A 27,237-nucleotide genomic window follows, 5' to 3' on the forward strand; every position below is an offset into this window, starting at 1 on the left:
AGACATCTTTTGGATCGACATGATGATGAGTAAATGATAACAGAATTTTCATGTTTGGGTGAAATACAGGGGGTGGGAATCTTTAGGCACCTCACGATCCGATCTGATTCCGATTCTGGGAGTCACGATCCGATTCCAAAACGAACCATATTTACTTTATTTTTCTTTTTTAGTAATTTGTTTACTGACTTGAAAATCTAAAAAAAAAAAAAAAATGTATTTAATTACATATGTAATTATAAATACTTACAAATAATTACAAATTAAAAAATAAAATTAGAACAGTTGTTTTGAGTTAAGAATTTTAATTATATAAACTAATATAGCTTCAAAACATAAAAGCAAGAAGTAATAAAAAAAAAAGAGCCATAAACAAAGAGTGCTTTCAGTATTTAAAGAGTATCTGAACATTTTCTATTCAAGAGCTGTGAGTGACTTTTCTCTTTCTCAGCTTTACTGTTTTATTATTACTGATGAAATCATAGACAGCGGGAGATCTAATAAGCTGCATTCACACTAGTGCACAAATCTCTTTTGAAATATAAGATGTGGTTTGTCCTGTCTGTCATAAAACCATTTTGCCCACTTACACACTATAAGTTTCAGGAGTGACAACCACATTTAAATGCTGGAGTGACTCCCCTAAATTATCGTTACATGTGTGTATGGAACTGGACTCACTCTTGAAACAGCAATGATTGACAGCTTGGAAACCATAGCAACGTTCTGGTGTCTCGCGCGTGTTTGGTATCCGTTACTGTTACCAAAGTAATATTACAGTGACAAAACACTTATTTTCAGCAATTTAACTAAACACAGTCGGCAGACTGGAGGCGTCATGTTTTGTTTATGCTTGTACAGCCTGTTTCACACAGAGCGCGCTCTTTCTGTGTTGCCATGATCACTCATAAGTGTTTTTTCGCTTGTTGTTTACACTCATAAAGCGATCGGGTTTATGGAGTTGTTAAAGTGAGCAGACACGAATTACAATAATTTGGTCTTATTTTCAGCATAAAGGATTTGGATTTTTTTTTTTGGTTTATTATGGGCTTGTTCCTGTTCGCTGATTTTTCAAGCAAGATCTGGCAGCACAAATGAGTCAAGGCTCGCACTGCTTTCCCTGTGATTAACAACTAGTTGTTCAGTTTGGTTCTGTACACACTGCACAGAATTTCTGCAAATGCGGTTGTCACTACTTGTATTTTTCAGGGGTTAATTGGGTTGTAGAATACGGGTGTCACGCCTGTATTTTACCCGTATTAAGCACTAAAAGGTGAACTGACAACCAAATTTTGGTGCAGTGTATACACGCTCTTCATAAATCGCACATAAGCATTTGAAATTAAAAGCAGCATTCTGTCAGTGAGTTTCATATTTTTAATATATAAGACCACTGCATTCCATAAGGAAACGGCTTTAACCTTTCTGAAGTTTATGAAAGATTATTTTATGGAAGGTTTGAGTGTGTTTGAGGAATTGGAAGCAAGCAGAATACATGTGTTTCTAAAACACGAAGAATTATCTGTCATCTGCTGTTAAAAACTAAGCTCAGATCCGATTATGATATTCTTAGAATCTATCCAGAATCATTGGAGAGAGAATTGTGAAGCATCTGCATCGATTTTTTTTTTTTTTTTTTTCTTTCTCTGAACTATCCATTTAAGAGTCTAAAAGCTTCCTATTGGACCATGGTGTCCCTTTTCCCATGCGTGTCCCATATATTCCCTACAAAAGCACAAGGGTCTAATTACTGAGTTCACTCAAGCTAGACACTCTTTGCCACTGGAGTTCATCTCTTTGGGGCAGTCATCTTTTCTCAGTAAGCACATAGCGTGTGTTGGGCCATTTGAGACTAAGGAGTCTTCCGAGGACAGGCCTTGTCTTCCAGGCAGACACTACACTCATTACCGAATAATAGTCATTTCACTCTTGCTGTAAGTTATCAGACTGAGAGCACGTGCAGAAGACACAGAGGACCCTATACAAGCAGACAGATTTTACGTTGAAATAAGAGAAAGTAAAGTCACAGCTGGGAAATTTGCTTGCTTTTTAAAATCTTTATGTATTAGCAGTAAAGTTGTGTAATCATCCAGTATACATTCTTATGTAGATGTTTTAACAAATGGGCAAGTCCACTATGATATTTAAATAAGGTCACTAAGGGTGCTTTCGCACTTGGTTCAAATGCCTGCACCAAAAGTGCTAATGTGAAAGCACCGTTCACTTGCCCTGAATCTTTCTGCCTTCTCTATAATGTATTTTGATTTCCGGCTGTGTCGTAGTTCATCTGAAAAGAATCTGACTTGGTAATCAATATAAGAGTTACTTTCTGCTCTGTTGAATTATTTCCGCAGTTAGGCGTTTGTGTTTTTCCGTCCGTTCGGGGTCATCGATCAGGATGATAAACAGCAAGAAAGAAGCCCATCTGAAGTTGCTGATGCATTGGTCTCGACCCAAGGGAGAATTATTCAGTGATTTATACTCCAAAGCTGCTGGCTAATACCTCACAGCCCTTTAATTAATGGGAGGTTTGAGAGAATAATGAGGAGTAACAAAGCAATGTTTGTAGTATTTCTCCTGTGTAACAGTGTCACATTGTACCAGTGCTCTTTTACATCGAAATAATGCTGATTCTCGTGCTGAAGACTGTGCTCATCTGGTAAGAACTCTAAACTAGAGATGCACCGATACAAAATTTCTCTGCCGATACCGATAGCCGAATATTCAGAATGATATCTGCCATTACCAATAGTTGGTGTGGTTTGTGTGTGTTTAGATAAATAATGTAACAAAAGTCAAAGACAATATGAGGGTTAAGGAAAAAAAATCTCTTCCAACTAATGCTGTAAACTAAACAGGGAACCCTCTCATTTGGTACATTAATTTTAGAGGTTAAATTTAACAACAAAGCCCAAACTATTATATTCAACTGCTATATATTTTCATACATAATTATGCTATAAATAAATGCTATATATTTTTAAATGCTAAATATATATTAAATGCTTTTATCAGCCAATACCGATGATTGGCCGATACATCTGTGCATCCCTATTCTGAACCTTTCTTAAAATCAGGCCACATTTTCACTAACTTGCTTAATGATGACCTAACTGATTGTTACTATGTAACCTGTCCACAAACACGCATGCTGCTTCTCTTGTGTTTGTTTATAGGTATTGAGAACATCTACTACATCAAGTTTAGTGTTTGTACTGTAGTTACATGCTGGTTTTAATGCAACGGGTAAAAAGTTAAATTATTAATTAAATGTATATGTTTTTGTTTTATGTAACCTTAATTAATAAATAGGGTTATGATAACAAAAACTACTAGATTAACTCACTTAAATTTTAAATATTGTTAGACAAATAAACAGTAAGTAATAAAATAATAACAAATAATCAAATTATGAGTAATAGCAAAATTAAATACAACAGTACAATTATATAAATGAAATAAATGGCGCTTTTCAAGTTTTTCATGTAGGTTTAAACAGGAGATTTTCAGGTACAGAAATTGTAATCGAATGTATAACTAACTATATAACTATAGATTAAACTTTATTAAAGTTAATCAGTCAACAGCAGTTACAGATGCATAAATGTTTTGAAATGTTGAAAATATAAAACGTTAAATACTGTTACTCGAAATTATATAAAAAAAAAAAATGAACAGACATTAAACGTGAAATTAAACCCGCCAGTAGGTGGCAGCGAATCACTGTTAATGAGTGAATCATTGCGATTCAACTGATTCATTCAAACGGCTGATTCATTGAGGAAGTGTTGCTCAGAGACGCAAAACAATTCTGTGTGGACTTTGTTTGGAACTATTTTCGTAGGTGTAATAGAGCGAAACAGGCGATTTGGTGTTTAAAATGTAAGTCACTTGATATTAAGTTATTTATTTATTAAACTGTACGCTGTATAAAATCAATATCACATTTGTAATCGTGCTGATATTTAGAGAACAAAGGCGCTCTTTGTTTAATATTGGTTAAATATATTAAATGATATAATATGAAAGATATACAGGGTCATTTTTGCCCCTTTTCTTGAATTCTGGGGCATTCTAAAGGCATTTTAATAGACTAAATCACGCAGTGAAAGCGTGCACTCTAAATATGCACGCGCACTACTAGACTACGTCACGTAGTGCATGCGTGCACTCAATGGGTGTGTTTTTGTTTGTTTTTTGTAAAGTGAGGGACACACTCGATAATTTCATATCGTTAAATCAACAATTACGATATCATAGACGATATATATCACACACCCTACAGCACTGGCCCGATCGGGCAAGTGACAGTTCCGTCTACTGTCTCGAGCGTCGTTAACACTGGCCCCGGGCCATCGGCAGTCCTTATTGTCGAGCCCTGATAATGCTGATGTAAAAGGGGTACAAGACTGGTGTTTTCATTCCACTTGCTATCATACAGACAGTATTTGAGCCGCTACTGAAAGCTGTTGTACAACCAGAATTGAGACTTAAATGTTTTTTTGAGACTAGTAAATATGGTTGTCAATCCTAAACACTGTCAAAAGCCTTAGTTTCAGAACAAATACATCTGAATCTGAGGCTTAATTCTCAAAAGTATTTAGACAGAAAGGCAAAGAGAGGCAGAAAAGTAGCTATACAGTGGTGGAAAGTGAGAAGACTAAGAGCTAGAGGAAGGGAGACTGAGAGAGGAGAGGCAGTAGCCCTGTGTGCTCATGAGGGCAATGAACTTGTTAATTAGCCTTCTCCTGTGCATTTTTATAAGTACCATTAAATCTGCTCAGTAAAGCAGGGTGCCACTATCAGTTCCCAACCAGAGAAAACTCATCTGAACTTTAAAGTGGAGGGGAAGGTAGAGCAGCCTGAAGCACTAATATGTTTCTGGATGAGACGGCTGTGTAATGGTCCAAATAAAGCGCCTCTTGGATATGGAATGATAAATGGAGTAGAGCAGAATGCTGCAGCCTTGTGATTGGGCCATCAAGCAGTATTGGTGTGAGAGACCAGTTTGAGAGTGATTATAGTAAAAGTAGCTTTCTCCACATTAGGGATGGTGGGAGGATCGAAAATGGTTAAGATACACTGCTGATCCAAAGCCTGAAGTCTGGAACCCATGGACATGACCAAAGACTGGGATTTCTCCTTTGTGATGCTTTGCCAGGCCTTTACTGCAGCTGTCCTCAGTTGTTGTTTGTTTATGGGTCTTTCTGCCTTCAGTTTTGTCTTCAGCAAGTGAAACGCATACTGGATTGAGATCATGTGACTCGGCCATTGCAGAATATTCCACTTATTTTCTTTCAAAAACTCCTGGGTTGCTTTTACAGTGTGTTTTGTCATTGTCCATACTGTGAAGCACCGTTCAATTAACTTTGCTGCATTTGGCAGAATCTGAGCAGACCGTATATCTCTATACTCTTTAAAATTCATCCGGCTGCTTCTTACTTCTGTCACATCATCAGTAAACACCAGTGACCCAGTGCCACTGGAAGCCTTGCATGCCCATGCCATCACACTGCCTCCACTGTGTTTTACGGATGATGTTATATGCTTTGGATCATGAGCTGTTCAAAGCTTTCTCTATACAGTTTTCTTTCTGTGATTCTAGTACAGGTTGATCTTTGTTTCATTAGTCCAAGGAGGGCTTTTCCAGAACTTGTCTGGCTTTTTGAGTTTTTTTTTTTTTTTTTTTTTTTTTTGGCAGTCTAATCTGGCCTTTCTATTCTTGAGGCTTATGAATGGTTTGCACCTTGTGGTGAAGCCTCTGTATGTTCTTGTAAAGTCTTCTCTTGATTGTAGACTTTGACAATGACAAACCTACCTCCTGGAGAGTGTTCTATAATGGTTGTCCTGGGGTTTTTTCTTTACCTTGGAGAGGATCCTACATTCATCTACCACAAACTGTTGATTTGGCCACTCCTAATGTTCCTGCTATCTCACTGATTGATTTTTTTTGTTTTTGAAGCTTAACGATGGCCTGTTTTACTTGCATGGAGAGCTCCTTTGCCCTCATCATGTGGGTTGACAGCAACCAAATGCTTCCAAATGCAAATTTTAAATAGGGCTGGGCATTGACATAAATTTCACGATTCAATTCGATTTCAATTCACAAGATTGCAATTCAGTTAGATTCAATTAGATTCGATATTGATTAATTGGGGCCTATCAGGTACAGTAGATGGCAAATTTCCTCAAGGAAAAAAAAAATCTAACTGATTGTGTAAACAGGGAACCCCAGTTACTATAATATTAAAGGTTAAAATGAACTGATTTGTAGGCTACTTACATTTAAATTGCACATAAGGAAGCTTTTATAATAATAATGTTATAAAAATACATGTTTAATGACTTAATTATGTTTCTACTTGTTTTTTAATATAAATATTTGAATGGTGGCTCTCATAAAACATAACGAATTTATTTAAAAATACAATAAATATTGAAGGACAGGTTAAGTAAAAATACAATGAATATGCAATGTAGTACATATATTTAGCAAAATGCTATAGTTCATTTTTCTAGCTGGCTAACGAGCTGGCTTTTCTGAGGTAAATGTAACAGTACGTGACATTTGTTTTCAAGCTGTTATATTGATGTCTTTTAGCATACCTTCTGATTTTCATTCATGTTCATTTTTATGCTGTAACTATTAGTAAAGCGAAAGAAATGATCAGTAAATGTGCGCTCCGCCCTGACACTTTGCTTAAACTGAGGTATGATCTGTCACGCCAAATTAAAGAGCGCCAAACTATTTGTTTTAATTTCATAATAAAATTGACAGAATTTGAATGCGGAGACTTTGTTTCATATCAGAAGTAGCAAAGCTTATTGCAATTTATCGGATGGGAGGTATGCTATAAATCTTTGTTCATTCATCACCTGAAAACAGCATAAACTGAAAGATCTATTCTTGGGATTTAAGAATCGATATTGGTTCTTCAAACTGAGAATCGATTATAACTGAGAAATCAATATTTTTAACCCAGCCCTATTTTTAACACTGTCTCTCTTCCAGTGGCTCCCTCCACTGTAACCCCCATAATACCCTGGAGGAGAGAGATGGAGATCTTAGTACTGGGGACAGTAAGCTGTGCATCTGTGGTCTTCCTGCTCCTGACTATCATCATTTGCTACAAGGCCATTAAGAGGTAAGACTCAATAGTTTTAGATATTTTATGCAAACTGTGTTCATTTAGTTGATTCTACTTGTCATCATTTTCAGAAATGTGTCTAAAAAACAAAAACTGAAATTAGTAAAATGTGAGAATTGGGTAAATATAAATGTGATGAACTATTCCTTTAGGTCAATGTTGACTTCGTTTTTTAAAGCACCAAACAAGCCTACAGGTAAACAAAGAAGATTCCATTAACATTTTATCTGTGTCAGCTTCATGCTTCCTTAATGTAACAAGATAACAATGCAGAAAAGATGATATCTTCTTATCTGAAACATGAATTGTGAATGTTGTTGTTTTAGTTGAACTGAAGCTGTAACCTTCCTACATTAGGAAAAACAATCACAATGATTTATTCACTGCTGTTGCGGTGAAGGAATTTCCCTTGTGGTAATTTTGAGTGGCACAATATCGCAATATGCAGTATTATAGCTTTTTTTTTTTAAAAATGTATTTGTTTATTAATTTTTTTGGCTATATACAGTGGGTACGGAAAGTATTCAGACCCCCTTAAATTGTTCACTCTTTGTTATATTGCAGCCATTTGCTAAAATCATTTAAGTTCATTTTTTTTCCTCATTAATGTACACACAGCACCCCATATTGACAGAAAAACACAGAATTGTTGACATTTTTGCAGATTTATTAAAAAAGAAAAACTGAATATCACATGGTCCTAAGTATTCAGACCCTTTGCTCAGTATTTAGTAGAAGCACCCTTTTGATCTAATACAGCCATTAGTCTTTTTGGGAAAGATGCAACAAGTTTTTCACACCTGGATTTGGGGATCCTCTGCCATTCCTCCTTGCAGATCCTCTCCAGTTCTGTCAGGTTGGATGGTAAACGTTGGTGGACAGCCATTTTTAGGTCTCTCCAGAGATGCTCAATTGGGTTTAAGTCAGGGCTCTGGCTGGGCCATTCAAGAACAGTCACAGAGTTGTTGTGAAGCCACTCCTTCGTTATTTTAGCTGTGTGCTTAGGGTCATTGTCTTGTTGGAAGGTAAACCTTCGGCCCAGTCTGAGGTCCTGAGCACTCTGGAGAAGGTTTTTGTCCAGGATATCCCTGTACTTGGCCGCATTCATCTTTCCCTCGATTGCAACCAGTCGTCCTGTCCCTGCAGCTGAAAAACACCCCCACAGCATGATGCTGCCACCACCATGCTTCACTGTTGGGACTGTATTGGACAGGTGATGAGCAGTGCCTGGTTTTCTCCACACATACCGCTTAGAATTAAGGCCAAAAAGTTCTATCTTGGTCTCATCAGACCAGAGAATCTTATTTCTCACCATCTTGGAGTCCTTCAGGTGTTTTTTCATGCGTCTTGCACTGAGGAGAGGCTTCCGTCGGGCCACTCTGCCATAAAGCCCCGACTGGTGGAGGGCTGCAGTGATGGTTGACTTTCTACAACTTTCTCCCATCTCCCGACTGCATCTCTGGAGCTCAGCCACAGTGATCTTTGGGTTCTTCTTTACCTCTCTCACCAAGGCTCTTCTCCCCCGATAGCTCAGTTTGGCCGGACGGCCAGCTCTAGGAAGGGTTCTGGTCGTCCCAAACGTCTTCCATTTAAGGATTATGGAGGCCACTGTGCTCTTAGGAACCTTAAGTGCAGCAGAAATTTTTTTGTAACCTTGGCCAGATCTGTGCCTTGCCACAATTCTGTCTCTGAGCTCTTCAGGCAGTTCCTTTGACCTCATGATTCTCATTTGCTCTGACATGCACTGTGAGCTGTAAGGTCTTATATAGACAGGTGTGTGGCTTTCCTAATCAAACACAGCTGGACTCAAATGAAGGTGTAGAACCATCTCAAGGATGATCAGAAGAAATGGACAGCACCTGAGTTAAATATATGAGTGTCACAGCAAAGGGTCTGAATACTTAGGACCATGTGATATTTCAGTTTTTCTTTTTTAATAAATCTGCAAAAATGTCAACAATTCTGTGTTTTTCTGTCAATATGGGGTGCTGTGTGTACATTAATGAGGAAAAAAAATGAACTTAAATGATTTTAGCAAATGGCTGCAATATAACAAAGAGTGAAAAATTTAAGGGGGTCTGAATACTTTCCGTACCCACTGTAAATAAGTGTTACAATGTAGTCAGCAGACACAAAGACGAAGGAGATTCAAAAACAAAACAGGCTTTATTAATAATCCACATGCTCTGAATGAACACACAGGAGAATAACGCAAACCACACAATGCATAAACAAGAACTGACCAAGAACAACTGAAACACAGGGCTATATAAACAGGGGTAGAACATTTTTGAAAATGATCAAAATGCATCTTACTGCCAGGTGTAAATAGGGATGGAGTCTTAATTTAAGGATGACCTATTATGCAAAATTCACTTTTATAAGGTGTTTGAACACAGATGTCTGTCCACAGTGTGTGTAAACAACCAGCCTATAATGGTAAAAATCCACCCACTCCTTTTTTCATAATCCCCATAAATCATAAACAGTCTCTCCAAACGACTGGTTCCAGATTTCCCCCTACTCTTACGTAAGGCAGTTACACAGATCTAATATACACATGCGATTTGTTTCCCTGTTGTTTACATTCAAGGCCTTTGCACACTGAGTCCGAAATTCGCATCCGAATTTTTCGCACGTTAAAAAATAAATACAACCTCACGTTATGTCAATCACGTTTGCACACTGCCTCTGAAACTTTCGTCCGTCATAAAAAAATTCGGATCAGGTTCGATTTTCTGCGTTTTTCGCATCCGTGGCACGCATTTTGAGAGACTTTTTGACAACTCAGAGCCACCGTACGCGAACGCCAAAATCCCCAATGCCATCTGACAAGTTGATCCACGTCGTCTACAGCACAAAGCAGTAGCACTGTATGACAAACAAAGTTATAGTGTGCCAGTATCGCTAGCAAAGCATCAAACTGAGGCACTGACATCCTGAAGTAAACTTTGAATCGCTCAGGATAATCACGCAGCTCCTTGATGAGGTGAAACTCTCCTTCCTCTCTATGCAATCTCAGGATTGGATGTACCCAATATTTCCTCTTTCTTTTTGTCTTTTTAAGAAGAGGGAGGACAACTAAATCATGCTCACTGCTTGAAGACTTCATTTTGTATTATTTTGCGAATTTTTTCGCAACGGATTCATTAATACGCATCGGACTCAGTATGCAAGGTCTCTGTGCGTGACGAATTTTTAGGATCACGAATACGAAAAAACACATACGAAAATTTCGGACTCAGTGTGCAAAGGCCTTCACAGACATAACCGACTGTGTGAACTTTGTGTGTTTTTGACATAACCTTGTGTGTATTTGACAGTTTAAGAGCAATAAGATGTATAAGAGAAATCAATTTAATACTCACAGGATGCGCTGTCTGACAGGCAGATTTCTGTGCGTGTGCTTCGGATGTGTTATGGCTTCAAATCACATGCAAGTAATTAACTTTCGTGATGACAAAGAACTGCAATATCATGTGATCTTGGCCGCGATAGAGATGATAATAGAAACCAAACAGATGTTTTGTTAATTTTTGGCAGAGTATCTGAGGCACAAGTTGAACAGGCTTCGCCCTCTTCTAGAAAGCGGGGTGGGGAGCAGCAGCTCATTTGCATTTAAAGATACATGCATGAAAACAGCATGTTTTTCCTTCCACTCAAAAATGGGCATTTACAACATGGTATAATAAATGATATGTGGGGTATTTTGAGCCGAAACTTCACAGACACATTCTGGGGACACCTGAGACTTGTGAATAGTGGTATAATAGGTCCCCTTCAAGTAAAAAAAAGAGCCAGTTGGCGAAAAAAAATGCATTTTTTTTTCTATTGTTATCATTAGTTTATTTAACATTCAATACACATGCATGAAGTGTATTAAGGCCATAGCCTTATGACCAAGAGAAAACACGTGAACATCACAGTTTCGGTGGTTGCTTGCATTCCTCTGCGGTTGGCTTGTCTGCAGGTATTACAGTATTGCAGTTATCGCGACAGCCCTAATGTGTTTTGCACTGATGGCGCAGTAGAAGGCATTGCGTGGTGTGTCAGCCTTAAGCTGCTCTTTTGGTTTGGTACCAGTGACATGCTGTCAAGGGAAAACTGAGAGGCCTGTCAAATCAGCAGCAGACAGGGAAGGGGCCTCAGACAGCCCAAATCACTCACACAGCAAAAAAGGAAAGAGGCTCCCAAACTCTCTCACCCAAGGCTATACTATGATAACACGATAACTTATTTTGCATTGTGTTGTATCATATTTCTTTTTCTTTTAGGTAATCATAAAAGCTTTCAGGTTGATGTCACAGCATTTTTTATGGAACAAAAATTGACCTTTAATATATGCTACCAATATATCACTTTCTGCAGTATCTTCAACACTTTTTTGTCTATTTTTATGAGCTGTAGTGTTAACTCAAACATTTTTGGCTACATCACATTTTGTGAAAACCTGACAATGAAATAAAATCCCATATGATGTCAAGACTGGCCATAATGAGAAGTTAGACACGAGTGACACTGAGCTATCATGGAGTTTTATTTGCATTAGTACAGCATGCCACTGTAACTTTTGACCATTTATTATTAGGATTTATTGCTACAGGTGTTACAGAAACAAAACATTTCTCCTCCTTATATATGTTTAACTGTTATAATTTTTGGGTGCTCATTGTGAAATATACTAAATATTAAAGGGTTAGTTCACCCAAAAATGAAAATAATGTAATTTATTACTCACCCTCATGTCGTTCTACACCCGTAAGGCCTTCGTTCATCTTCAGAACACAAATTGAACGATTTCAAAACACTGCTTCGAATCTTTTGTTTCGAATCAGTGATTCAGATCGCGTGTCAAAATGCTAAACTGCTGAAATCATGTGACTTTGGCGCTTCGAATCACTGATTCGAAACAAGATTCGAAGCAGTGTTTTGAAATCGGACATCACTAGATATCGTTGAAAAGTCGTTATTTTGTTTTTTTGCCGCACAAAAAGTTTTCTCATCGCTTTATAATATTAAGATTGAACCACTGAACACACATACAAGCCCCTATTATTATACTGCACTATATTGTATTAAAAAGGTTTACCATGCATCATCTTGCTCGGAGTGACAGTGTAAATGCTTGGAGATAAAGCTTCATGTCTTTAAATTCATATTTAAATCCTTATTTCTCTGAATAAGCTGTGAAGCATGTATTATTTCCTGATATATTTTTGTTGACCAACATACACTTCAGACTCTTTGAGATCTTGGAAATCTTAAAAACTTAAAAAGCTTCAGGTCAGCTCAAAGCTCTTTACTAGCATGACAGTTTGTGTTTGAATTCAGTGTTATTTGTATATATTGTTGAGCTAATTATAATTTAACGTTTTAGTCATTATTTTTACTACTTCGAAATGCATGCTGTTAATGAAAACACTGTTGAATCGTTTACAGTTCCTGTACGAATAAAAACAGTTTTATATAACACAACATAATTACATAACCACAATAAATAAATGTACATGGCGAATTAAGTTGTATGCACATGCCTTACAAAGCATAAATCTACATTCAGATTTCAGAATAATCATTTTGACATTTGTAATACAAATGTTGAGGTGTCTCGTCTGTCAGCTGATCTTATATTCCCTACTATAATAAAGATGCAACTTTTAATAAAAAGTAGAGGAGATTCCCGACTATAAACAAATAACCATTTAAATTTTTAGGATGTTTGCATTGTAAGAATGTACAGGGAGACTTCAGATATAAAAAAGCTGACTCGTTAGGTAATGTTTTCATTAAAATCATATGATTTCCTATTAATTCAATAGAATGTGAGGGAATACTAGAGAATACCAATGACCACACTAGAGAAAAACCTTAACCACAACACTCTTAATTTGGTGGATCAACACAGTAGGCAACCAACAGATATCATCCATAAAATATAGAATGTTGATTTTTGACCGATGAGAGTCTTATGCAAGTGATAACCAGGTTATTCCCATGACCAAAAGGGAGAGAAATTACTGCATTAATTATTGACCATTTGGCTTCCAGGACCAGAACTGATTGCTTCACCCCCAAAAAACAGAATCCATGTGGTAACCATCACTGGACTTTATCTGGCCTGGTTCATGTCATCTTGAAGCAACTCCCATTAAATTGATACTATTCAGATTTTCCAGTGAAACTAAGTGGAGGTGGAACCCAAGCTGTTAATGTTAAAACATTCCAGTCTTCTGGAAATTAATCTTTTATTTATGAAAGCTGTGGAACATCCCCTCCTGGCTATTAAACGGGGACTTGTTATGAGCTCTCTGTTTTGGAATCATTTCACTTGGTGAATTCGTTTGTTACACATTGCCTCTTTTTTGCCTGAGAACTTGGTATAAGGAAGCCAACTCCCAAAGGAAAACCCAGCTGGCAGCTATTTCTCCACTAATGAGCTTGCCCAGTCTGCCAAAATGAAGAGAGAGAGAGACATGTTTAATGCCTTCCTTTATATGCATGCGAACACATCATTTAGCTATGCCCAATGACCGATGCACCGCAAATGGTGCTTCTTCAAACACTCGCTAAAATGTCCCAGTGAAGGCTCGGATTATTACCCCAATCATTGCTTTATGGCTTCTGCATGCTGAAGACCGGTGCGGCTCACTTATTGTAATGAGTTTAATGGAATTAGAGGCACTGGAGGGGAAAGCTAAAGCAGTTTTGTTGAACAGTTGCTCAGTGCATATAGTGAAGAATAGATTTTAGGGGAGAGAAATGTGGTGCTTCGTGATTTTTTTGACCGCTGTAAACGAATGATAAAGCATCCCGGTCATTGAACAATAGTGCAATTATGATAACGAAGACTCTAAACAAATGGACGTTCAGAACCCTCAGTCTGGATAGGACGTGCAAACACAAGTTCAATCTGTCTTTTTTCTCCTCTTAGCTCTGCTGAGCATGCAGCACTGTTAAATGCTGTCATGCATAGTTACAGTCAACACATCTTAAAATAACTTTTTGGGAGAACTTAAGTCACATTTGAAATGCTGATTAGACTCAGGCTTGGATTTAAAGTGCTCTAAGAGACACTGGGGCTAAGAAGGCTACGATTGTCTTTGAAATATTAACATTCATAACAATAGTGCTGTGATCATATGTAAAATGTATTTGCAAAATTATGCACTATCAGCCTTTGTTTTTATCCCCAGGGTAAAAATGCGCACATACACAATGGATGACTTTTCTTATTGATTAATATTTGAGTGTATTAGTTGCACCTGTGTTTAAAAATTATAAATGTTTGTAGGCAGTTCTGTTATTGGGCAAATTCTGTTATGAGGTACCTTTTGAACTCTCTATCTTTTTTAATGCCTGTGTTGTAATTTCTATAAAAGTGTATACAAGACTTTCATAAATATGCTCTGGTTAAGCACAGGCACTTAAATAAGAACCATGGTGATATTTTGTTTAATTAATTTGCCTGCTTTAAATGTTAAAAGAGAAAAATAGAAAAATTTGTTCAATCCAAAGTAATGTCAACATTCGTAACATTTATCTTGAAAAAAATTGTTAAATATTATATCCACTTTATTAACCCTCTGGTTTTTAGTCATTTTAGACCGAAAAAAAAAAAAATGTTTGGAAATTTTAAAAATGGTACGAAACTTGACTTCTATGGCAATTGCTATGTAACCCCTGCAAAATATTGTGGACTTGATTCTAAAGCTAAATGGTCGTAAAAAAAAAATTAAAACAGTCACACTTGTGTTGTTCGCAGTCAAAAATGATCGGCATAGGAAATGAATGGGAAATTGGCAAAAATACAGAGAATTTTTTATGCATACAATCTACAAATCAACCACAATGCAGAAAAAAGTGCACAGCAATGAAGGGGTGACACTCTAAAATATCAAGAGCGCAAAATAGACACATTCCACCCACCCCCACCCCCCACAGACACATATATGAACTGGTGTGACTCCAGCACAAAGCAAGTTTTTGCAAATGCGTGAAAAAAAAAAAAAAAAAAAATCAATAATTCAGCCACAATGCAGTAAAAAATAATGGACAGCAAGGAAGAGGTTATACTCTAAAACATCGAGAGTACATACACCCACTCAAACACACACTCACTTACACACACACACACACACACACACACAAATGAACTGGTGTGGCTGTAACAATATGGCAAAATTGAGCCAGAAGACTCAAATAAGAGGTTGAAATCAGGTTGATATAGCTCTGATAAAGCATTAATGTTCATTTTTGTTACATTTTTGTTGAATTTTGATGTAACAAAATGTCTTTCTTTGTGTTCAGGTTTGACTAGTAAAATTAATGCAAAAACTGACACTTCAAATCAACATTTTAAACAAAAAAATTCTAAACCTTGACAAAAAGTAGTCTTTGAGAATGTTTAAATATATATCCACAACTTGCCCACAAAATGGCCAGATAATTTATAAGCCTTTTTATATAGAGCTTTATAGGAATCTAGTGGTTAAACCATGTTATTTGTCATGGCTAGCTCGTTCCTGACCATCACATAAAGAGGACCACACATACAAATGAGTTAAAATTTGAATAAAAATTGAAAAAATTAGAATGGCAAGATTATTTATTTAATAGAAAATGATCTGTTACAGAAATATAACACAATGTCTAGGGAGTTAAATAAACTAAAGAAAATGATAATCCAATGGGTAAGAAATGTTGATAAGTAATAAACAACAAAAAGGAAACAGGTTGGAGCAAATGACTTCTCTGAAGAACTACGTTCTACCAGAGGAAGTACTGTTGGGTAGATCAGCCAAACATTTATACTCTCCACCCATAAATTATCCAATTAACAGTGGTGTCACATTCGAATGTTATACTGCCACCACCAGGTAAAGAAGGAAAAGAAAAGGTTGTAACATATTACAGAAAATTTGATTTTTGATTCGGATTTTAAAGGCATTTTCTCTATTTTAATATGAAATTCAGCTTTAATTGAAAAGTAATTATTGCATAAATATTAATTAGTATCATGAAATTCTCTCAAAGTACAAAATAAAAAATATTATTGAACAAATATTACATTGATTTTACGGAAAATAAAATTTCAGTTACATTTCAGGTGTTCAGTCACATTTGAACAACACAAGTGTGACCCCTAAATGAACAATACCGGAGGGTTAAGATATGATGAGGACATGTCTATGTGCTACATAACAGATCATTTACCTTATCCATTGAACCTACAGTCCTGTGGCAACAATCTCAGCCCGCTCTGTTTATTTTCAGAGGAAATTAATACATTCTGGTGCCTATTCCAAAGAGCCAGGTTATAAAATATTTACCTCTACCTGTAATGTTTTGTGTAGCTCCCTGCCATGTGTGTACTACACATCATGTATTATTGAGGGCCCACATTTTGAGGTGAGGATGTGGCTGTTTTAGATGCTGCAGTGATATTTTGGGCTTCTTTTCAATGAGAAAGCAGAAATTTGCACCACTGAGCATCCAACCATGTGTTCACCAAACAGGAAGAATTTTTTTTTTTTTTTTTTTTTTTTTTTGCGTGCATCCAGAAACAAGGAATTTCTTGTCCTTTTTATTTGTTAAAACATTTTACATTTCTTTTTCATTCCATTATAGCATGTCTCTAAAACCTGGCTAAAACCATTATAGCATGTCTCTGAAACTTTAACTTCTTCAAAATCAGATAGGAAAGGCTGAATCAATAATTGCTTAATCTCTGTCAGTGCAGTATAAATAGTTTTTTTTTTTTCCTACTGTACACAGGAAGAGAGTGGCTCTACAAGATATCGCTTGTTTTTCTAACTTGAGCTATGCTTCAGAACTTATCCTTGCAGATCAGCATTTATTTCAGTCTGAAAGACATTTTCGGCCCACATTTTCCCACAGGATTTATTTATCGACCTCAGAGGAGAGGTCACGTAAGACCCAGGCAACCAAACAGTGTGCTGAAATGTCTGGGGAATGGCCACGAGGACCTCTCAGGTGCTGCTGTACATCACTGAGAAAAGGTGGTAAAGAGAACAGAAACAGAGCGAGAGAGGGTGTGCGAGTGAGCACGCTCAGTGCTGATTCAGGGGAAAGATAAAAGAGTTTTTAGCTTCCCGTCCTGGCACGTTACATAAGCCGAGTGGTCCACAGAGAAACTGGGCGACTGTCAGGGCATCTGCACATGGTGCAGTAGAGCAAAACGACTCGAGGGACATTCACACGACTGCTGGAGTCCATGAGCCTTTAGCAGGTTGGAGGGGGGACAGAAACAAGCTTTCAGTGGAAAATTACTGTTTAGCTGAAAAAGCATAAACAGTAATTGTATGCGGTAGACTTCCAGACAGAGTGTATGTGAATTAAAAAGACTTGCATGATGTGATCAGTCCAAAGAGCCTTTTTCACCTGCCATATGCCTTTTTGCCTGGAGAGTCTTGACTATTCATTATTGAGTCTGCATTTTCCATTTGCATCAAATTGTTCTTCATTTGTCCAGCGGTTAAGCGTGTCAAATAGACAAAGACTCGTCCTTACATGACCTCGATGTACCCAAGGATTATGTGATTGTTTTTTTCTCCCTGAGTTTATAAGAGGGAAGCAAGACCTTGTTTTCTTCCCATTTTTTTTTTCTTGCTATCTCCCTCTTCCCCACTCCACCCCTCAAAATTCAGATGAGGCAGAGTTTTTCCCATGTGTAAATCATGCAACGCGAGAGAATGTCTTTATAGGAAAGCCCTGCAGCCTGGGGCATCTTGTGACAGATGGCCCCTGCAGAGCTACGGGATTGTCTCATCAGTCCTGCCCAAGAGACAGAGACTGTGTTTATCACAACAGATGAGCACAAGCTACCTCTAAACATTTAATCAATCTGGACAAGGACTAGAAGTCGAATTCATTTGAAGGTATAGCTGTATTTGTTGCTAAAGATTTAAGATCTTTTTTAGAAGCTGAAGAGGAGGAAACTAGGTGTGTGTCATATCAAATAACATAATTATTCACATCAAATAATTATCATTTAAAGGGTTTGTGCACACAAAAATGAGTATTCTCATCATTTACTTGTCGTAGTGTATGGCTTTTTTCTTCTTCTGCAGAACACAAAAGAAAATATTTTGAAGAATGTTTAAAAAAAATTCTAGACAGAAATTTAAAATTTTGGGTTTTGAACTATCCCTTTAAAACCGTTATACATTGGCATTAAAAAGTTTACCATCAGTAAGATTTTTTTTTTTTTTAATGTTTTGGAAAGAAGTCTCTTATTTGATCAAAAACACATTAATATTGTGAAATACTATTAAAATTTAAAATAACTGTTTTCTTTGGTATTTTAATACATTTTAAAATTTCATTTATTCCTTTGAAGGCTAGAGAAATGACTGCTGAAAATTCAGCTTTATACTGTCAATGTCACATCATCCCTCAAATCATTCTAATGTGCTGATTTTTTGCTCAAGAAACAATTACTTAAATGTTGAAACCAGCTGTGCTGCTTAATATTTTTGTGGAAACCATTATGCATTGTTTTTTTCAGGATTATTTGATGAATGTTGATGATTTTAAAAGAACAGCATTTATTTGAAATAGTCTTTACCGTCAATTTTGATCCGTGTAATGCACCCTTTCTGAATAAAATTATTTATTTCTGACCCTAAACTTTTGAACAGTAGTGCACATGCAGGGGCCCTTTGGCGGTGTTTGTGTTGCATCATTGCTTGTTTGCATAAAGCGAGTTGTGCTTTAAATTGCCAACTCCTGATGAAAATGAACACCCCTTAGATCATAATTAACAGGTTTATTATCATTCTGTCTCTGTGATTTTAAATTTCACAGAGAAAGTTCACCCTGTGAAACAGTTCACTATGTACAGTATGTACAATATGGCTCAAATATGGCCTTGTGTCATATCGATAGAACACAAACATTTTACCACATTCAAGGGATGGATGTTAAAGCTGTAGCTCAGTTCCACTCTCAAATGACATTTAAAATGGTTCAGCTGAAAAACAGTCTTTATCTTATTCTGTCTGCAAAAGCAGCCTTCATTCAACAAGTTGTTATCTCATATGTTTATTTCTCTGGAAGAAACGGGTCAATTTTAATGAGCTCAAGCTCTGTTTATGAAATTAGAGCTGTCCTCTAGACAGACCTCAGAGAGCTGCAGACAGTAGAGATGGGCTCTGTAAAGGTCAGGTTGTTTTCTTTCTCATGATCATTTTCATTTTTCCTGACCTAATCATTGATGTGTTGTGGAATCTCTCATTTTGGTATTTAGAATTATTGTTCATTATTGTTCAAGTTTTTGGTGTTGAACTCGCTGGCCGTACACTTTTTATGGGTTTTTGCAGTGTTAGGTGTAATGCATTACCAAGTAATTAATTACTGCCATTTAATTACTTTTCCTAGTAAAGTAAGGGATTAACTTTTAATTTTTCTGTTATTTAATTACAGTAAACTTTTGATGTAATTGCATTAAATATTTTATACACTATAGAACAATTCTGTATAAAACAATAGTGGATTTAACATCAAAATTTAATATCTAACATTAAAATATACTGTTTGCAATGCAACCTCCCTTTAAATACTTTGGTCAGTTCAAGAATAATTTATGCCATTTTATATTATTTATTTGAAAATTAAAAGAGCAGTTTCATGTCTATCCTTGTATTGTTCAACTGGTCAATGTTGAAATTTAGAAAGTAATAAGTAATGCAATACTTTTTAGAGAGAGTAATTAGTAATCTAATTAAGGTTTTGGGTGTATTTTCATCAAATTCACATTTATATTCTACACAAAGTTTTAAGCCTTGAAACCCAGCCATCTCTTGAGTTGAATCATTACAACTCTTTATATGAACAGAAGCAAAAACATAAAATTAGTTAGTAATGGTGGAAAATCAAAATTGTGAGTTGAATGTTTGCAAGTTTAAATGATATGAGTACCAATAAAGTTGTTTCTTGTGGTTAAATTATATTTAACAACACTAGAATAAATATCTGAAAAATATCTGATTTCAGAAGCAGTCAATCAGTACGTTTACATGGACAACAATATTCAGATATTAACCCGATTAAGACGATACTCTGATTAAGAAACTACCATGTAAACAGCGATTTTTGATTACCTTTGATTATCCGGCTAAAGTCATACTCGAACTAAGCACAAATCGAATTAAGACGTGGAGTATTCCTATTTTAGTCGCATTATTGAAAAGCATTATAGACGTACGCACCTTAATCACACTATTAACGTCGTGTGGGGTGTGCATTTTGCAGCAGAACACGCATACATGGCAGTGGTCAAGCGTTTGACGGCAAACAAGAGAGCATAGCTTCAAGCAAGAAGGCACAAATCAACTTCCTCTCACCTCATCTCATCTCTCATCCAGTACCTCCAAGTTTGTCGCAGTGGCATGAACGAAATGTTGCAGAATGAAAGTACAGTGGAGGCCTGTTGCTGGAGAATTTGTATCCGCCATCATCTATTTGCACGTATAGCATGACAAATAATTAAATAATTGATTGAAGCTTTCGTATAAAACGAGAACACGAAAAGAATATTCTAAAAGCAACTCATGTGAACACCTTAATCAAAATATTGTCTTATAGATTACTGCTGTCCATGTAAACATAGTCAGTGTCTCCCCATAGAACATTAAAAAAGAATGTTTTATGTAAATTAAAATGCTTAATATTTTGTAACGTACATTTTGTTAAAAAAATTTGGGTTAAGATTTTTAAGATCAAAAGTGACAGTAAAGACAATATTACAGAGGATTTCTATTTCAAATAAATGCTGTTCTTTTGAACTTGCTAATTATAAAAGAATCCTAAAAAAATGTATTAGTTTCCACAAAAATATTAAGCAGTATAGATGGTAGTGTATGTATCGTAGTTTTTATTGCGTTGTTGTGCTATGTAATTTCCTAGTTAGCAGTTTGATAGAAGCTTCACTAGTTTGTGTATTTGGTGAGATTCACAATGTCACTGCATTGTCAACCTTAGTGTCGTTTCCATGGTAACAGGCTTTTTAGTGTATTTCGCTTAAACTAATTCGGATTTTCTAAAAAATGAAGCTGACTAATGGCTTCTACAGAGGCATATGCTAGCACTTAACCTCTGAGTTATATTAGGGGTGTCTTGAAATATTTATTAGGTATTGTTGAAAATCAGTTTCACTATGGAGAATCTGACTGGCATTTTTACTTCCGGAAGCCAGCCGTTGAGCCCTATTGTATGGAAGTGTCTTTTTAGAGGTGACGTGGTTGCTTGGCATCAGGGTACTCCATTAGCTTATTGAACATTTTCGATTGCTGCATTCATGTGACCGCTTTTCGTACGTCTGTTCCATCAATGCATCCTTACTTTGTGAATGCTTAAGCATATGCCCCAACTATTTCAAACCTTGATTGATATTCATGTTGGCATCTTACAAAATGTGTATCCCTAGCATCAATCTCTCTACATAACCAGCTTTTACCTCAGGCCCTCTCTACCATTAAGTCAATATGTGACTGACATGATTTAACAAAATATCTACAGATTGGATCTGCATGCTCTGCTGTTTGGGCATCTCTGGGTTTTAATGCAGTTATGAAGGCAATTGGCCGTAGGCAGGTTGCATATTTCAAATTGTAATAAAGAACGGACAGGCAGGGCGCATACCACAGCTTTAAGTCTAGCAGCAATTACAGCTTGCGGGAAGTCATTTAAACTACAGAATAACTCACTTTGATGACCTGTGCTGCTGTTTATCAGCCCAGATTTTGTTAGTGTCTCAAGGAGGGTCCGAAAGTGCGACATGCTGAAAAATAGAACAAATACGGTACACAGAAAACATTGTGATACAAATTGGTCGGGCAAGACGGGGCAAGATGGATCTTAATTTTTTCTCTTGATCATAGATAGCACAAAATCTCATCGCAGCATTTTTGATGAATGGCTACACTATTTTTACTTTTGTCATTTCATCTGAATATTAACATTTGTGAGATTTAGTCTAAACAGTTTTGAGGTTAATTTATCTAATTTTGTGTCTCTGGAAAATAGTGATCTGTGACATTGTATTATGTTGATTATCAAAGTTTTTTTTGTCTATTTGTTAATTAGGGATTTGTGGACAAATTAATGTTATAAATTTGTAGAGTAAAAATTATTTTGATGTGAAAGATTGGGTAAGATGGCCCCCCCAGAATTGGCATAGAAGGCCCCAAGTTGCATGTTGTCACATTTTTTTTAATGTAATAGTTACTGTAATTAATGGGGTTATTATTTAGCAATTCCATTAATTAGGTGTACATTTCAGACATCTTTGCTTTAAAACCTATAGGCTAATAATTATTTAATTTTAATTGTTGCTATCATGACATATCTTCATTTAAAAGATGGGCAATTAAATATGTAAATGTTCACATGCCTGTATATAAGTTATAGAATAAATTTCCATTTCAGATGAACCTCTTTTATTGGGATTCTATTTTGTCTGACATCGGTTATTCAATTATTCAACTAAATTGTCAAAACAATTTAAAATAGAATAGTTGATTTAGTATATAACAATAATGACACTTTAAAAATATTAATAAGATATTAATAAGAATATCAAAATAATATAATTAACATTTTGCGCTGTGACTACTGATTTAGCAAATGTTTCTCTTTATTTTCCTTAACACATTGTCTGATGCTTCAAACTCATGCACATGCTAAACTTACACCTAAATATGTTACGATTAGGGCTGTCAATAGATAAAAAAATTTTAATCGCGATTAATCGTGCACCCTTAATCGCACACTTATCGTGAAATTAAGCATACACCATTTATCTTGTTTAACACGTCCATTTTGCCATCATTGCCTATATCCAGCAAAGTAAACCATCAGATTGAAGTGTGATTTTCACAAAACTGTATTTTTCAGCTTTTTTCAAGGTAAATTTAGATGTCTTTCCAAAAAAGGACACTTGCAGACTCCAAAAGAACACCAAATAACCAAAAGATATGATTTCATATAATTCATACATTTATGTAGGCTACACCAAAGCACCCATAAAAAAATCACAGCAAAAAAAAAAAAAAAAGTTTCAGAATTCAGTGTATAGAATGTGCAACAGCAAAGAGCTTGTTTACATTTTAGACAAGTCAAGTTGCGATACTGAACAGGACCACATGGAGATGCCAAAAAAACCTAAACCAACCGCCTTGACCTGCATATATACTAAAGTACACAGCAACATACACGGGACAAATCAAAACATTATCCTGAATGTGTGTGAAAACAACGTGAATGTACTGAAATGTGTCTGTGCATAAATACAATGTGCGATCAATGCGTCGAGAGTGATCACACATGATTTGTTTGCGCATCAATATAACAGACTCACGCGTGCTTAATGTACGGCTCCTGTACGTCACCGCAATCTTCTTTACTTTGATTGCAATCCTCATCCATCAAAACTTTCTTAGCAAGAAGCTGGTTTGCTTTATCCAGCCAAGAAACATAGTTTTTTATATCATCTGGCCATACAGCGGTGGGATGTTTCGACGTTCCGTTCAGACAGGAACAGCGCGATGCAGGAAGGCTCGTGGTCTTCAGATACGATGACAGAATATGACAGAGAGTTCGTGTTTTAAAGTGAAACAGACACTGGAATGACTAATTCTCTCTGCCATCTCTGATATAATCAGCATAGACTTTAAGATCATCTAACTGCGTGAGGTAAATTACGTTATGACGTAATTTCACATGCTTCCGTTTTTTTTCCGCGTTAAATGCATCAAATTATTTTAACGCGTTAAGGATTTTGAATTAATCGCATGCGTTAACACGTTAACGTTGACAGCCCTAGTTACGATTTGAAAGTAATTGCGCATTGTTCTTAAGGGGGGCATCTTAACCCTACTATTTGTGTTTTCCTTTCCTAGTTTTCCTTTGAGACATTGTATGTCATTTCACTTAGCTCAGGCCTCTACAACCCGATCAATAGCATCCTCACTCTGAGCAAAAATAGTTGTTTGAAGTATAATCTTTTTGTTCTCTTTTCCAGGAAACCCCTTCGAAAAGAAGAAAACGGCACAAGCCGAGGCGAGTATGCCATGAGCTCACGCTGTAAACAGCAGGTAGTGGAAACCAACAACACTGGAGTATAGTCGCCATGATACAGCAAGGCATGTACAGGTGAACATTCTGTACCCTACAGCACCACCGTCTCTCTGTTTGGGTTTATGAGATGGACGCAAGGTATATTACGAATTTAAGAACTGTAAACCGCATGACTGCCCTTCTTGGGACATAGAACGATGTTTAAAGAAAAGACTAACGTGAACAGGAAATTACTGACGTGTATAGGCAAGCATAAGCGGGTTTTGAGGAGACTTGGAAACTCCTAGCCATGCTGGCAGCTGCACGAGTATCACGAGACTTAACCTGGTGGCCCCCCTGGGCCCCCCTTTGATGACAATATACAGCACCAACAACAAAATAAACGCATGCACTTTCTGTTGAATGCAATGATGTTTTGGAATTCCTGTCTTCTCTTGTCTTTAACTCTGTCTCTGCAGTGTCCCTCATTGAACATTAAGGGTTCTCTCACCTCGTGTAGGTTGTGTGAGTGTTAAATGGTTAAACGAGCGCATTGGCCCCATTGTTTTGCTACAGTCTGTTAGAGCGTCCAAATGGATTGGTTCATCCTGCACTTGTGTACCAAATAAAAAATAGAGAACAAGAAATGTTTTTCTTAAAAACACCCAGAAATTGATTGTGGTTTGTGTTACTATGCAATTGGAAAGGATTGAGTTCTTGGGTGCATGTTGATGATACAAAACCGCAATGCTAGCATTAGCATTGCCAATAGTTAGCTGATTAAAATTTGATCATTCCATAGATATGTATATGTTTTAAACAGGCTAAATATGGCTGATGTAGCCTACATGTGAAAAATATCAGTTTATAAATAAATGAAAAAGAACAAAAGGGATGATTGGTTAGTTTTAGGTATGTGTCAATATTAAAATGAGTTATTTCATGTTATGGCTGATAAATAGCTGATATTAAAATCTATACTTTTTTGTCTAAAACTGAAATTTATAGTTTTTGTGAAGGTCAAAGCAATGTTTGGATGCTTGGACAAAATTATGTACAGTATGAAATATGGCTAACTATTAATTTTGAGATAAGAATTGTTTGAGTAGTTCAGATTTTAAAAGTCATAACATGTGAGACGACTTTAACTATTTTAATAATATAGAAGTTTGGCTTTCTGTGTTATATTTATGTATTCATATTTATGTAATGTACACAATATGATGGATGTCCAGAATTAGTTTACCTTTCAGTAGCCGGACATTCCCGTTCAGTTGCTAATTACAACTGAAACAATTCTTAATTTTTTAAAGTGGTCTATAATTTTGTACCAATTAGATATATTGCAAGAAATAAAATGGTGAAATGAAATTACATTTTAAAGTTGAAATGACATTTATTAAAACGTTAAAGAACTTAAAGCAATGAGAAATACATTTTACATTAGTCATTTCTTCTAACAGAAATCAGTAAGGTTAATGTAACAGAAAACAGTGCACTAGTGCAACTTGGATTTGATAATCATGTCGTCATTTGTGGTCTGTTGTCCATCTCGAGTCTTGGGAATGCTTGCAAATGATTCTAGATTCATATCAAGTCTTTTCTTGACCTTTTTTGGCAACTCTTAAAAACTAGGATGTACTCATCATGCTTTTACTAAGATGGTTTAAAGCTATTTTTAAAGTGGTTATACTGTGATTTCATGTGGGTTAGTGGATGCTTCAAAGATGTATCAAGGTGATTCATCAAACAAGCTTAACCCTAAATTTAGCTTGTAATGTCACTCTCAATCAGACCCTCTCTAATGTTTAGTTTACTTTTCATTAGAACTGTATATCCAACATGTATAAATATCTTTTTTTTTTATAGACAGAAGCTTGGTGTATTTAGAAAACAGTGATGCAGTGTTCATGCATACAGTAACACTGAACTATGAATCATAATATAAAATCATATACAACTGAGCAATGATGTTTACATAAAATACAAGCTTGTGTAAACAAACATCCCTCTTCATATCCTGTAAAACATTCTCACACTCTACTGTACAGTCACCCTTCAACCAGATATATGTACTGAAGATATATGTGTAATATACTGTACAAAGGAACTCAGAATTGTATTGCATGAATGTACATATCAATATTTGCCTTCTTGACAGTCTATCGTGTGTACAGAGTAAGAGAAACTGTTTATAGGGATAAGTATAAATCGATGTGTCGTCAGAACAGAATAAGTGTTATTGTTTGTCTGGAACAAGCCATTAATGTATATTTGAGTAATCAGAGGTTGTTGCACAATGTATGCATCACATACCAAAATGTAAAACTATTATATATTGTGCATTGAACTAATTTAATTGCAACTTGCTGACTTTTTTTAGTTTTAAATAAAATTGTACTACTGAATCGTATCTGGTGCTTATTTTTCTGCAAAAATAATTGGTTTGTCATAATTTAAAATGGAAGAATTCCATCATTCTGTATGTGCATCTTTCCAGTCTGAAAATAGCATCTATGATAGGCTATAATGAGTATATATGTTTATAAATCTGTTTTATTCTGATTTCATTACACTGTTGACACCTGATATCTGTCAGCCTTGGAACGTTTTGTGGCTTTATGTGGTGGATAATTATATTCCATTAATTGCTATCTGAGATATAATTATCTCTATATAATTATTGTACTAAAAATATCCTAGACCTAGCAACAACAACAACAACGAGCCCTTTAGGACTAGTATTGACTTTATAAAAAGAAGAGATTTCACTCACACTGTTGTATATAAAATGTGTGATTTTCTTTTAATGTAATATTTAGGTGTATAATTAGTTAGCAAAGACAGTTAGTAAAACCTCCATGTCAGGCAAGGGGGATCCGTTTATGAAGGAGTTAAATTGGGAGAAATTGTGGGGAGAAAATGTTGTCGGCTCACCTCTGTCTGGCGACACACCTTGCTTGACAAGTAATTTAGAAAAGTGGAATATCAAGATGTCTTTCCAATAAGATAT

At 36.0% G+C, this 27,237-nt stretch overlaps 1 protein-coding gene across 2 annotated transcripts in view; it reads left to right on the forward strand.

Moving 5' to 3' along the window:
- prima1 (proline rich membrane anchor 1) overlaps nt 1-26,637 on the forward strand; it is a 39,165-nt gene extending 12,528 nt beyond the window's left edge. For both annotated transcript variants that reach the window (XM_051876273.1, XM_051876272.1), the window contains exons 3-4: nt 7,013-7,145; nt 24,190-26,637. In XM_051876273.1, coding sequence (XP_051732233.1) covers nt 7,013-7,145; nt 24,190-24,292 — 236 coding nt within the window. In that variant the 3' untranslated portion in view covers nt 24,293-26,637. The remainder of the gene's footprint in view (nt 1-7,012; nt 7,146-24,189) is intronic.
- The last annotated feature ends 600 nt before the right edge of the window (nt 26,638-27,237 follow it).

The sequence above is a fragment of the Ctenopharyngodon idella genome, chromosome 20 (genome assembly GCF_019924925.1).
Source record: "Ctenopharyngodon idella isolate HZGC_01 chromosome 20, HZGC01, whole genome shotgun sequence".
Taxonomy (NCBI): domain Eukaryota; kingdom Metazoa; phylum Chordata; class Actinopteri; order Cypriniformes; family Xenocyprididae; genus Ctenopharyngodon; species Ctenopharyngodon idella.